Source organism: Euwallacea fornicatus, chromosome 28 (genome assembly GCF_040115645.1).
Source record: "Euwallacea fornicatus isolate EFF26 chromosome 28, ASM4011564v1, whole genome shotgun sequence".
In the NCBI taxonomy this organism is placed as follows: Eukaryota; Metazoa; Arthropoda; class Insecta; order Coleoptera; family Curculionidae; genus Euwallacea; species Euwallacea fornicatus.
This window is the reverse complement of record NC_089568.1, coordinates 965,674-980,710: the sequence shown is the minus strand read 5'-3', so window position 1 is coordinate 980,710 and position 15,037 is coordinate 965,674. Positions and strand designations below refer to the sequence as shown.

The 15,037-nt window shown below is 36.5% G+C and overlaps 1 protein-coding gene across 3 annotated transcripts in view; it reads left to right on the top strand.

Annotated features, from left to right (window-relative positions):
• RunxB (Runt related B) overlaps window positions 1-15,037 on the top strand; it is a 36,385-nt gene that overhangs the window by 7,627 nt on the left and 13,721 nt on the right. For all 3 annotated transcript variants that reach the window (XM_066297271.1, XM_066297269.1, XM_066297270.1), the window contains exon 3: window positions 12,172-12,372. In XM_066297271.1, the coding sequence (XP_066153368.1) occupies window positions 12,172-12,372 (201 nt within the window). The remainder of the gene's footprint in view (window positions 1-12,171; window positions 12,373-15,037) is intronic.

Here is a 15,037-nt window from a genome sequence, read left to right as displayed (position 1 = left end):
ACGTTTAACATTTGTTAATTTTCATTTGATAACTTATCGTCATAACAATAAAGTGAGTCCCTTCGTTGACCAGCTCGATCGACAATTAAGACCGGAAGCAACAACGCTTTCTGTTGTTTCACTTGCACTGTGGCCTAAATTGGACGTAAATGTATGGGACCTCGAGATCTACAAGAGATCGAAAAACAGTTAAATAATAAAAGTGGAAAAAGCATCTTCAATACCAAACGTTCTTTTAAGAAATGAGCATTGAACTGATGGTGAAAGATTTCCACATTTAGAGGGATTCTAGTCTCGTTAGGAATAGCGCATTTTACAGCACTCATTTGAGTTTGGAAAGAGATCCTTTACCACACGGAGTGTGTTCAGTGTAAGTCGCCGTTACTAGTCATCAGACCGGGTTTAGCACCGTTTTCTAACCGAGTTCCTACCAAAATGGTGAATGAGCATTAGCTGCATACTGTTTTATTACTTTGCGCCTGTTCCAGTGACGTTAAGTTGAATGAATTAGTCAGTCATAGTTCAGATCAGAACCAGAACTATCAAAAGATTTTCATTAATCTTATCAGTTCATCGATTTATCTTTGAACTTGCACGTCTTGGTTGGTACATCTGCGTCTTTATCATTTATGAGATTGGCATTAGGTTTATGCGTTGGGGTGTTTTGAGCGGTTAAATTGCGCCCCAAAGCATGTATGTGCGTGAGGCGTTGGTGTCAAAAAAAGGAAATATGACAAATATACTTCAAATATATTAAACGCATTTTCCCCTCTTTTGGTATTTTGGTGCGATCGTGTAATGGTCAACCTGCAATACAGGAGGGCGAAACTGAGCGAAGACTCTAAGAGTGAACACATATTTTGGATCAATACTAACGAGTTGAATCTTAATAATTTTTCATTTTTGTCCGTTTCATTTTTCCATCGATCTGTAAGTGATGGATAACTGAAGCGTTTCATTATAAAAGTAGATGTCAGGGATGCAAAATGAGGTCCAAAGGACATAATATGTGAGTATCAAGTCATTCTATTGATCAATTATATTGGTGGAAATACTTAACAATTGGTAAACGATCGAAGTCAACCGAATCTCTTAGTTCTTGAGACCCCACTAGATATTCCAGTCAAATTTGAGGGATATTTGGAATAATTTTTGAATAATTTTCCATGTGAACAAATATATCTAGGTCTGAATTTCTGAATTTCGATCATGATTGATATTACTTCTGTTACACTTGTTGAATTTGAAACCGAAAAAAAGTGAAATTTAATTTACTATTTGACTAGGAAATTAAAAATATTTCAAACATTGTTCAATATTTTGTTCAGGAAATTGGATAATCTGTCTATTAAAAGCTGAAAAGCTTTATTACAAAGATGACCAAAAAGCGTTTTAAAAAAAATTCATTTTGCTGCCAGCAATTACTAAACGAAAATCCCGAGATATGCAACCAGATAGTCGTTTTCCCTGACACTTTATGAATTTCTTTCCGAAATCCTCTCTTTGTGCCACTATCGATTACCAGTCCATATAGAAAATGTCTTTATCCGCCAAATATGGAATCCGTTCCGATTGCCGCTGGATTTTAATAATAAAGTTTCTGGCCGGAATATTCTATTGACTTTTTCTTATACTATTATTGCCATTTAGGGTTTTCCTCTGCTTTGACTCCAGCAATATAGCGAAACATAAAGTTTCACGTCAATTTCCAGATATTGCAATTAGTACATGAAAAGTTGCTCATATTGAAAATTCACAATTGCACGGAACATTCCTGTTTGTGAACACTAAAGCTTGCGGTTGCCGGCTGCTTTAAGTAGTGTAAGGTTTCATTAAACCATTTAAGTGAAGCCAATGCGGTAATATGTGTTAGCAACTTTTGACACTATAACATCGATATTTTCTACCCGAGATATCAAATGTTGACTTTATTACGATTGCCCCACTCGCAGCTTAACCTGTAGAAAAATTGCAGTGTAATTTTGACTAGCGAGATACGAAAAAGGCCAAATACCAACTAAAGCATTAATATTTCCATTTGTAATTTTGTTCGGAGCGTTCCGAGCACCTTGGGGATGAAGATATTCGGGGAGCCACAACATTATACCCGAAGCATTAAAATTTTTATTGCAAACCTCGAAATATGGCTTTACGATCCGCAAAGACTTGAAAAATTTAGTAACTTCCACATTTCTATTCGCTAAGATGGTTGTTCGGAGTTTTTCGGAATTTTCGCATTCATTTCCCCGTGTTATTGCAATGAAGTTATAATATGTTTAAAAACTGCATTTGCCTCTCCTGCTTCAGGTTGTTTACGAAAGTTTTTTTAACAAATACTTTGTTTTTACATTCGTTTTTTTCTTTTTTCGCTTTGGAACCTATAGTGGTATATAAAGAGCGAGCTTTTAGGGAAAATCATTTATTTATAATAATGCTCAAAGGGAATAGTCCATATTGAGTAAAAACTGATAACAGGTGAATAGGAGATTACTAATACGGGTGGAAAGCACTTCTTTTCCGTCGAGCGCAGTGAGAGAAGCAACATTATTCTCCACCGTGATATGTAGGTACGATATTATTTTCGTTACTAACTTTAAAATTATTGGGTGTGTTGGATAGCTACGAAATGCGTTTTTTGCTCCGCTTCTAAAACAGGCTTATAATGGCGCTTATAAGGTTCATTATTTGCTTAGGGAGCCAATGCAGATGGTTATCAGAAAAATGACTGCCGAACGAAATGCTATCGTCGAGGTCGCGATTCAACGCGTACTTTATGATTTTATTTTTCATTTCATTTATTTACTCGTAATTTTGGTTAGCTTATAGCAATTGAGTCCAATTTACTAATGGACAAAAACCGTATGCAGTGTCTCGCGTGGCTACTAAAGTTACGTCAATCAGTCAGTTGCGTTGTAACAGGCAAAAGCCCTAACAAATGCATTTATTTTCTTCAAATTCACCTGTATATATTTTTTCTTTTGATTTTCGCTGATTTTTTCAACACGATATTCATCCATTTATCTTTGTGATGGTGGTAAAAATCGATGGAAATAAAATAAGCGGTAATTGTCAACGTGCAGGGTGTCGGCAGAGATGACAAGCATTAGAAGGAAAACATTTTTAATAAAAAACATGTTTATCAAATACACAAAAATTCCAGTCAAACGTAAATACCGAAAGCATCACGTCCGAATTTCGACAAATCCATTTGCGAGGCCGAAACATTTTTCACAATGAGAGGCATTCCATATTTTTCACGGTACATTTTTGGTCAGTTCGGTAATATTTACTAAAATATGTTTTCGAATTTAATTAAATTCGTGGCCCGTAAAAACAATGGGTAACGATGGCTGGAACGGAAAAAGTATTATTTATTTCAATTTATGCAACTGGCCAAACAAATCCAACCATAAATTAGAGGAAATCACCAAAACAGGCGGTGATAAATAAAAAGTAAATCCGACTAACAAATTTTCGAACATATGCGAGAAAAAAATATCGGAAAACATAAACAGGCTAGCGCGAAAGCGAGGAATCAATCAAACAAAACCTAGCCAAATCATCGAAATAGTGGACGGACAATTTGATTGATAGTTCTCAGGTGTAAACCCAAAACATCCTCATTTTGATTTGGGCTTAAAGTTTTTTTCATAAATATGCGTTCATTGTAACCCTTAAAAAAGGGCTAGGAGAGCCCCATAAGACAGACGAATGACGAGAAGAAGCTTGATCAATATTTTGAATCCTGCACATTGCACCTAAAACTTACACTTACAGTAGGTCAAAAAAGTATTCATACACCCAGGCGAATGACGTTTATTTACATTTTTTTCTTAACTTAAAAACAATTGAGATAAAAAAATAATTAATCCACACAAATAAGGCACTATTACAATGATTAAAAAAAAAATAATCAAAAAACTGTTTCTTTGTACAAGAAAATCAAAGGAAAATGTCTTCAGGTATGCCCAAAAAAGTATTCATACACTACTGAAAATGAACATTTCTAACTTCAAACACCAATACAATGAAATCATCAATATTTTGTGGGATAACCCTTAACATCAATCACAGCTTGCAAACGACGATTCACTGATTCCACCAAATTACAAGTAATACTTTCAGGTATTGTGGACCATTCGTTTAAAATAATATTTTTTAGTTGTTCTTTACTCGAAATTTCCATTTTCCTAATCTGCCTTTCCAAATGTTCCTATAAATGCTCAATAGGAGTGAGATCGGGAGATTGGGGAGGTGTTTTTGATAAATGAGGAGTGTTATATAGCAACCATTCCCGAACTAATTTCGATGAATGCTTCGGATCATTGTCTTGCTGGAAGTAGAATCCTTCAGCAAGTCCAAGCTTTTCAGCACTGTTTTTTAAATTGGCCTCCAAGATATCTTTATACATGAATCTATCCATGTTTCCTTCAATAAAAGCCAAATTACCCACACCATTTGCTGCCATACATCCCCAGATCATTATGTTTCCACCGCCATGTTTCACTGTCGCTTTCAAATTGCACTTATTCAATCTTTCACCAGGTTTTCTCCATCCCATCTTGGCACCATATGATCCGAATATGTTGACTTTACTCTCATCAGAGAATATCACTTGTTTTCAAAACTCCATTGGCTTATTAATATGTTCTAAATCGAACGCAACTCTTTTCTTTCCATCCACTTTATTTATCCACGGCTTTTTGGCTACTCTTCTCCCATGGAATCCCATTCTCCTTATGTGATACCTAATAGTTTCAGGATGGATTTGTTGTCCAGTGATCTCTTCTAGTTGTGAAGGGAGGGATGGTGCGCTTACACTGGGATTCTTTTTAATTTGATGGAGAATGTAGTTCTCCTTTCATTGAGTTATTTTTTTTGACCTTCCACAACGTCTTAAATTTGCCACCGACCCAGTTGATTTAGATTTTTGTATCATGTACTGAATAGTAGGATAGCTTATTCCAACAGATTTTCCTATTTTTCTATAAGATTTTCCTTCCTGATGATATTTGATTATTAACTTTTTGATATCTCCACTAATTTCTTTTCCTCTTCGGCCCACAGTTATTATTTTTAAATCCACTTTGCCCTAACTTGGTTTAAAATGAACTAGTAAATACTTATCGCAATTAAATGGAATTTATATACAAGAAACTTAATAAAAAAAGGACCAGAATGTTTGTGTATGAATACTTTTTTGGGCACACCTGAAGACATTTTCCTTTGATTTTCTTGTACAAAGAAACAGTTTTTTGATCATTTTTTTTTAGAAATCAGTGTAATAGTGCCTCATTTGTGTGGATTAATTATTTTTTTATCTTAATTGTTTTTAAGTTAGTAAAAAAATGTAAATAAACGTCATTCGCCTGGATGTATGATTACTTTTTTGACTTACTGTAAGTCGATCAACATTAACTATGAATCAGATGCGCAAAGAAAGTAACGCAAATTCAATTGATTCAAGTTTTTTCTTTTAGTTTCGAGATTTCCTTCACATCACAGTTGATACCCTTATCTACATCTTATCCCATTCATCGAAAGCGAACCATTAACTTTGAATGAAATGGATATGAAATATAATATCAAAAATCTTCAGTTCATTCCGTATACTGCAGTTATACACGGTGGCCCATTTAGAACGGACCACCTCAAATATCTTGAATGAATTTCTTTCTTCGGAAAGCTTGGAGACCCCCCAATTTTACTTTTAAGGGGGCATTTTTCGATTATGAATTCGTAGATGTAGAGTCATCCCCTTAAACGAGGTGACAACCCCTTTAAGAATCTTGAATAGCACAGGGGTCAAGTGGCACATTAAATCAAAGATATTTCAATTCTCTTTACGGGTATGCAGAACGTTTTTTGGTCCGGTCTTAAATATTGCAAAAAACCGTTTAAAATCGTCGACGAAATAAATAGAAAATAATTAATTGTTAAATAATGTTTTATTTAATTAAATGTTTAAATTGCGTCAGAGTTACTTCCATACATTAATAAAACTACTGTACAACCTCTTCCCCAACATTTTGCAACATTTCGGGAGTTATTTCTCCCCATGCTATCACTATTCGGTGGAGAAGATCACCTAAAGAAGCAGATTTAGTTTCAGAAACAACACTTTTAAAATGGACCCATAAAAACAAGTCCAACGGTGTTAAATCACGTGGTGTTGGGGACAATTCAATGAAACCTCCATCCAGTGTTTGTGAAAATGTTGATCCAAAAAGTTACATACGGGAATTGCATAGGGTGGCGGAGCGCCATCCTGTTGGACAAATGTATCATTCTCTAGGATCTTGTCGTCGTTTTCAAGGATATCCGCAATCATCTATCCTCACATGAAAAATGTGAAGGTAGATGAAGTCTAGAAGCAGATTGAGGTTAGATTCACCGGTCAGGTTATCAGATAGAAAAAAAATGAATCGAATGGCTCCCAAGATCGCCCGAATTAACACCATTAGACTTTTTCTTATGGGGTTATTTAAAAAAGTGGTTTATAAAACGAAATCTTGCTCTTTAGAAGATCTTCGCCGCCGAATAGTGACAGCGTGGGGTGAAATAACTCTTGAAATGCTTCAAAATGCTGGGGAAGAGATTGAGTAAAAGTTCTATTATTGTATGGAAGTAAATCGGCCGCAGTTCGAACATTTAATTAAATAAAACGTTATTTAACAATTAATTTTCTTCAATTTATTTCATCGATGATTTGAAACGATTTTTTTACAATATTTAAGAGCGGAGCAAAAAATGTTCTGAATACTAGTAAAGAGAATTGAAATATCTTTGATTTAATGTGCCGCTTCACCTCTGTGCTATTCAAGATTCTTAAGGGGGTTGCCACCTCGTTTAAGGGGATGACTCTACATCTACGAATTTATGATCTAAAAATACCCCCTTAAAAGTAAAATTAAGTTGTGTCCGGGTTTTCCGAAGAAAAAAATTCCATCCATGATATTTTACGTGGACTGTTTTAAATAAGCCACCCTGTATAATTAGAAATAATTCAAAAGGACGTGATAAATTATTTAATTGCTCAGATCTGCTCGGTGATGTTTCAAATTCCAATCTAAACCCGATGAACTTCTAGGTAATTTCGTATGTTTCATAAACTCTTTTTCCTCGATTTTAGACGTTTATTATTCGAATATTCCAAATCTATCCAAATATCTCTGGATTTGTTCAAATGCACTTATAGAATTTTGTAGGGAATCCGTTACATCCAATAGCAATTTCTGTTTCTGCAAATCATCAGCATACGAGGATAGTCCCAGAAGTACTCGACCTGATATACAGATAGCTATTTCTTTAAAATCTGTTTATGTTGCAGAGACTTAATCTTTAAAAACTTACGTCTAAAGTTTGAGGGTGTTTGGTTGATTTGTGTTTGTTTTGGAGTCGTTCTCAGTGAACGCTTTATGTGTGATTTAATACTTTCATTTGAAGCGTTTTGGTCTATCAAACATCAAAACAGAATTAGACTCTACTTTGAAGGAATCTGGTCCTTCATTAACAACTATAAAATATTGGGTGGTAGAGTTTAAACGCGGTCGCATCAGCTGCCAAGACGAACGTCGCAGTGGTCGGCCCGATGACCCTCCAGATCTGACCACTCCAGAAATTGTGGTGAAAATCAACCCAACTCCATTCGAAAACCGTCGGCTAAAATTGCATGAGTTAACAGAAATGATAGACATTTCAAAAAGTACTGGTCATCGCATTTTGACCGAACAATTAGATATGAAAAAGCTGTGCGCAAGATGAGATGGGGCGCGATTACTTTAGAGTTGAACAAAAACAGAACCGTGAAGATGTTTCAATGGAGTGTTTGGCAAAGTTTCACAACAAAAACGCCGAGTTCTTGCGTCGTTTCATATGATGTAATACGGCTCTATCATATCACACTTGAGACGAAAGAGCAATCAAAAGAATGGACTGAACGGGGGAATCGGCTCCAAAAAAGGCTAAAACCGTTCCATCTGCAGGAAAGGTGATGGCCTTAGTTTTTTGTAATGCATGTAGAATCATTTACATTGACTATCTCCCTAAAAAAACAATAAACGAAGAATATTATACATATTTATTCCAGCGTTTGAGCGAAGAAATTAAGAACAAACGACCGCATTTGGTAAAAAAGAAAGTCTTGTTTCATCAAGATAACGCACCAGTCCACACATCCGTCATCGCGATGGCGAAAATCAATCAACTTGTTACGAACTTTCTCCTCAGCCATCCTATTCGCCAGATTTAACCTCCTTAGATTATATCCTATTTTCAAATTTGAAAAAGTGGTTTGGTGGAAAGAGATTCGCGATTAATAAAGAGGTGGAGTCCGAGATTGATTCCTACTCTAAAAAATTTGAAGTTCTGCCTATTAACAGAGTATTGAACCCATAGAACATCACCGAAGAAAGTGTGTCGATCTCAAAGGAAATTATGTTGAGTTTTGTTTTTTATTTTTTTTTTCAAATGTTAGGACGGGTACTTCTAAAACTACCATCGTAATTAACTAACTGTTGATTTCCGTGTTTATTAAGAAAGTAATTGATGACTCTTCAACTTTCACTTGAACAATTCCATAATTTTCAAGAAGCGCGGCATATAAACCCAAATTGTTTGATTTTTGGGTGTTATGATATTGTTACGTCTGGCATGCGGCCACCACAGGTAACAAATAGAAACAAGAAAGGGTTTACGAGGGCGCTCGGCCGAGTGATTTACTGCCCCCTTTTATATGCGTCGAATATTCTGGCATGTATGTTCATGTCAATGTTCGCACGTGTGGAAGAAAACTGAAATCTTCTATAGTTCATTTAAATACTGAAGACATTAATCATCACCGTAGGTAAAACAAAAAAAATGAGTCAGGGATAAACATACATCGCGATTACAGCGGTTCAAAATGTTGTTGAATGCGTAAAATCAAAACCACATTAACTATATATATACAGGGTGTCCCACAAGTGTTTCATTATATTTCAGTGGGTAATAGTACATTGAAAAATAATATGACTTCCTATATAAACCATATTCCAATAATGCTTCATTAAGAAGATACAGGGTGTTAAACTTTACTTGATTGCAACATCTTGATCAGGTTTTTTCTAATCACTGGATTGGCCGAGGCGGACCAGTAAATTGGCCGGCGCGATCCCCTGATCTAAACCCTCTGGATTTCTTTTTTTGGGGTCATGTAAAAAGTTTAGTATATGAAAGACCTATTGACAGTGAAGAGGAGTTGCTAGCAAGAGTGTTGGCCGCCTGCACACAAATTCAAAACACACCTGGAATATTTCAACGTATCAGAGTATCAATGAACAGGCGAGCTCAATTATGTATTGAACAAAATGGCCACCAATTTGAACAATTTCTATAATGTCATAGCAAATAAATAATATTTAAAACAAACTTAATATTATTAAAACCATTTACAGAATATCGTGCATATAGACGGTATTCAATTTTTTACTGGCAAACGATACGTCGGACGAAAAAGAGTCAAGTGAGCATTTTTCTTCTAAATGAAATTAAACTTCTAAAAATAATTTTTATTTTGATAAAAAGCAGTGGCGCACCATGTTTTTCTTTAAAAATGTGCTGAGAGGTGTCCGTACGCACGTCACTGGTGAAACGAAAAATAGCCCTTTTGTATAAATAAATGCGTCTACATTAACTCTCAAAACATGCCAAATTTCACTTACATACCTCAAACGGTTTTGAATATATCAATAAAAGTTAGATTTTTTAAATAAAGTTTAACACCCTGTATCTTCTTAATGAAGCATTATTGGAATATGGTTTATATAGGAAGTCATATTATTTTTCAATGTACTATTACCCACTGAAATATAATGAAACACTTGTGGGACACCCTGTATATGAGGGATTCGCTTGTCAGATCGCTTAATTGTACATAGCTTGTAAATATTCTGTAAGTTAGGTTTAGGGAATGGGGCACGAGAGCGATTTGCCCTCAGGTTACGCCTATGGTTGGCGTTACCCGGTACCCTGGGTTTTTTCCACGATGCTTTTATATCATGGGAAGTGAAACGCTGGTTCCCTTTGGCGAAATTCTCGCCAAGGGCTGGGTGCCAGTGGCGGACGTAACGGTTCCATGTGGAGAGCAGTCCCGATACCTTCAAGTATTGTCTAGTCACGGTACGTCCATGGTTTACGACCATGGGTGTCGATACCTAAGTCTTGGGAGAACGCGGATGGTCTCTTTCTTTGATCGGTCCTTCCTGGTGGTGACTCGAGACTTAAGGGTCGTGCCCGCGCTTTGTAAATTTGAATAGTATATCCGTATCGTTAAGTTCACGTGACTATTATTTCAAAGTCCCTAAAGATCCCTAGGCAACAAAAGAAAAACCTACATATATATATATATATATGTATGTGGTATGTATTATTTTTTTTATTTATTCACTGAGGCTAGTCCTGCTAAATTTGATCAGAATCACTGATATCAAATTCAGAAACATCATTTTTGCTATTATCACTGCTGGCTTGGATAATCAGAAGCTCTATTATCATATCAATAAAATTATCCATGCTCCACATTCGTTTCTCTTCTTTAAACGCATTTTATTAGATTTTGACATAATAAAGGCGTAGACCTCTTTAAACCACATTGAAAATTACGATTTATGAGATATTTTCGATATATTGAAGTGTTGGATCTTTAATCAGACGTTTAAGCATTTCTTGATGCTTTTTTCTTGCGTGGCCTATGGCGAAGGCTAAATTTTTCAATATTTGCATGAACTATAGCTATAGGCCCCCCAGCTATGCAACAAGACTGAAGAGATCGTTGTTGAGTATGACAATCTAAGACTGGTACAGCTATAAAAACGAAGCGATTGTAATAAGACGCAATTATAATTTAAATGTTTAGTAGTAAAATAGTGATTTATTGGTTAAGTATTAGTTGGTGAAATGTAGTTAGGTTTATTGGTTGGGAGTGTTCGTTACCTTGGAGGCGAGTATGCTGGAACCAGTCAAACCCCGAAATAGCAATAACACGCTGCTAACTGGGTCAAAGGCTTAAATAGCTATTGCACCAATAATTATAAAATCCGAAAATTAAAGTCGACACACGTATCTATCAAAGCTCCTTTCATAAAGATTTTGAACGAACATCAGTTTTGGGATTTTCAGAATAAGATGAACAAATCTGTATATTCCCATCTTTATTTTGGTGTTGGTTCGTGATCCTTAATTTTTTGAAAATTTTTAGTGGATTTTTAAGCAGTATTTCTTGAAGTCCTTAGTAACTGAAACCCAGCTTTCTCAAAATAAACCATTTCTCGAAACCAACACATTTCAGGCCTCAATTATCAGGTTCTATTAGATTGTCAGAAAGTCCCTTGGTTTGAACGACAACGGACGTTTATCAAATATTTAACATCGGATCATGAATCTTTATTCATGTACCATTTAGATGTCAAACCAGCTTTGAAATAAAGCTGTTCCCATAAACAGGTGTATAGAATATGTTGAAGATTGTCTCAGATGCGTCGTCACCTGGACTTAGATGATATTCCATTTCCTCAACAATGCTTTGGTATTTTTTCCTTAAGACAGTCTAGAAATGTATTAATGGATTCCCTGCAGGATTCTTACGGTTCCCAATTGTTCTTAAGTCTCAATACTAAACTTTCATTGAAACTCCCTGATATATAACAAATTATTCATATGATCAAAAACCCAGTCACACATCAGTCAAAGTTCCAAAGGTAATCGACCTGAGCGACCCTAACTGATCTTTAATAAACCAAACATCCCATCTATTCAATCTGCCTCGATATGAAATAGAGGTCTGGCATGTCCCGAGGGACGTCCGAAATACGTGTAAGTAATAATACGACAAATTATGACTGTCCTGTCGATAAATTAGGGATTTGTTAACTTTCAGATATAATTCATAGATTAGAGAATGGGCGAGCGTGCTCGCAAACAACTTAAATACTCGTGTTAGCTTAGCAATGTTGGCATTTAATTAAGGCCGGGGCTACACGGTGGCCGACATATTTTACGCGGTGAGGACGTTTTGACGCAATTTATGGGGATTATATCCCCGTTCTCCAGAAGGCTTTACCCAAATCATTAGGTTATTGACTGCTAAATGATCCATTGCCTTTCGTGATATTTATCGAAAATTTCTTGTTGTAGGTAAAAGCTTCACTCTGACCATCATCGTGTCGACCTCACCACCTCAGGTAGCCACCTACAACAAAGCCATTAAGGTTACAGTGGATGGACCGAGAGAACCGAGATCTAAAACTCGGCAAGCTGGATTTCATCATTTTCCATTTGGGCCCAGACCATTTCATCCTGATCCTTTGTCTGGGACTTTACCTTTTAAACTTAGTGGTAAGTTTCTACATTTAAACATTTTTAGCTCATATGTGTTTGTCTTTGGCGACGTCCTAAAACTTTACGTCAATGGATGGCTTAAAAGTTTTGTAGGTTTCTCCTCACTTTTTGATTTATGATATCAGTGCAGCTAAATCAGAGGAAATGACGTCACGGTTCCTTCTTACATCTTATATGCGCAGATTGTGCCTGCGCAAATAACATCATGGGGACACTAATACGTGGCGACCTTTCGTCCAAAAAATGTCGATCTTTGCTACGTCCGCTTCTCTTAGGTTCTTGGTCTTCACACTGGATATCCAGAAAATAGAGCTGTCCTGGACAATTGAAACGTGAACTGGCGGGAATTTTGTGAATTACTAACTTGATTTCGGTATTTTTGAAAGATTTCGATTAGGCGCAGTTTTCCCTTCCGATTCCTGATTTACCAGGTCTACCGGTATGAAATGAGCGCTATATTGTGAAAATAAAACACCAATTTTAACAAGGAAAGAAAAAAAATTATTCAAAATATTGACCATTGCTTTCTACACATTTTGACCACCTCCCTGGCAATTTATGGATACCACGCCAATAGAAATGTGCCCCTTTGGCATCAAACCAATTAGACACCCAATTATCTACTTCTTCGTAGGAATCGTAGTGCTGCTCAGCCAATGCGTGTCCCATCCATGAAAACAAATGGTAGTCCGAAGGAGCCAAGTCTGGTGAATACGGCGGATGGGGTAGCAACTCCCAGCCAAGTGTTTTGATGGTATCCTGAACCGGCGTTGCCTTGTGTGCAGGTGCGTTGTCATGGAGCAAAATTATCTTCCCGTGTCTTCTGGCCAGTTCTGATCGTTTTTCGATCAATGCATTGTTTAAATTAATCAAATGTTGTCGGTAGCGAACAGTATTAACGGTTTCACCAGGCTTTAAAAGCTCGTGGTGAACCACACTTTTTTGATCCCACCAAACACACAGTGTTTTGCCCCGGAATACAACTACCCGTTTATACTCTGCAGCAAAGGTTCACAAAACAAAGGCCTTGTAATTTGGTAATATATACACTTTATTTTGTTAACTGGATATTGCTCAGAACCGCACTGGCTTGTAAAAACTGAAGAATATAACGAAAAAAAGAATGGAGTGAGGTTATCTGCGTGTGGTTGTAAAGAGAATTCGGAAAAAAAACTGACTGGAAAAATTCTTGAGACTTTTGGTTTCGGCGGTGGTGGCGACCAAGTTCATAATTTTCAGCCTCCCTCCGCCTACGTACGCGCCAATCAGAACTGCCGTAGACCGGTTCCCACGGTCCGGTGTGTCTGTTTTATACAAAATGATGGAAATACAAAATCTCAAAAGGTTTTTGCAATCATCATCCAGAATTAGTGATTCGCGTGAGGCCTGGCCAATGTTACAAAGATTTCTCACGCACCGGGGCCATGTGCGAAATCTGCCTACAGCCCCTTTGCGGTGGCGTCCATACAGCCCTCAAGTCTCATAAACTAGATGAAAGCTGACAACCCACGCATATAACATAGAACGGGTGGGAAATTGACCAAGTCCACCAACATGTAGGCTTATGAGCAATTACCCTTAGCCCTGATACACAACGTTGCCTTCTTGCCGAATCGATCAGGTTTTGCAGTCGATGTTGATGGTAGTCCCGGATCAACCCGTGATTTTTTCCGTTTAGGATTTTGAAAATAAATCCATTTTCCATCTCCAGTAGCAATTCGATGCAAAACTGATTTTCTTTCGTGCCTTTGAGGCAAAATTTCACAGGTGTTTTTTCGGTTCTTTATCTGCCTTTCATCCAATTCGTGCGGCACCCATTTTCCACACTTTCGGATCTTTCCCACAGCTTTTAAACGATCAGGAATTGTTCGTTGTGCAACATTTAACATTTTTGCCATTTGCTTTTGGCTTAAAGTGTCATCTTCATCCAATATCGATTGCAGTTCGGTGTCTCCAACTTTTTTTGGTGGTCTGCCACGTTCTTCATTTTGCAGATCAAAATTGTCATTTCCGAATCGTTGAGACCATCTTTTGCGTGTTGCTTCCGATAAATCATGATCACCATACGCTTCGATAGGCACTCGATGCGACTCTGGAGCACTTTTCTTCAAATGAAAGCAAAAAATTAAAGCTTTCCGCAAATCACCATTTTGTGGCACAAAATTCGACATTTTCGGCACAGTGTAATAATATATTGTTATTTGTCCAAGGACTTGATTTGTACTAAATATGTTTGTCAGTTTGCACACCAACCAAGCAAATAACGAAAAAGGTTTGTTTACAACAAATGCCCTATATCGGGACATTTGCAGTGGTGGTCATTGAAATAGAGCCAGTTCAAAAAAATATATTTCTTGGGAAATAAAGTTTTAATATCACACCGAATTAGTGTAATAATTGTATATTGTAAATATGTAATAAGAAAAGAAAAGTTTAACAACAAACTTAATTTTAAAAAACTGCATAAACATAATATTTAACAAATAAACGGAACAAATCAACAGGAGCAGTTGGTCATAAAAATAGAGCCAACCAAGATAGAGGCATAATATAGTAATAATTTACATTTTAAAAGTTATGAAATAACCTTTAAACTCTTTTTAAACTCTTAATACTTTGTTGTATGACCGTTATGTTTAATAACTTGGATGCATCTTTTGGG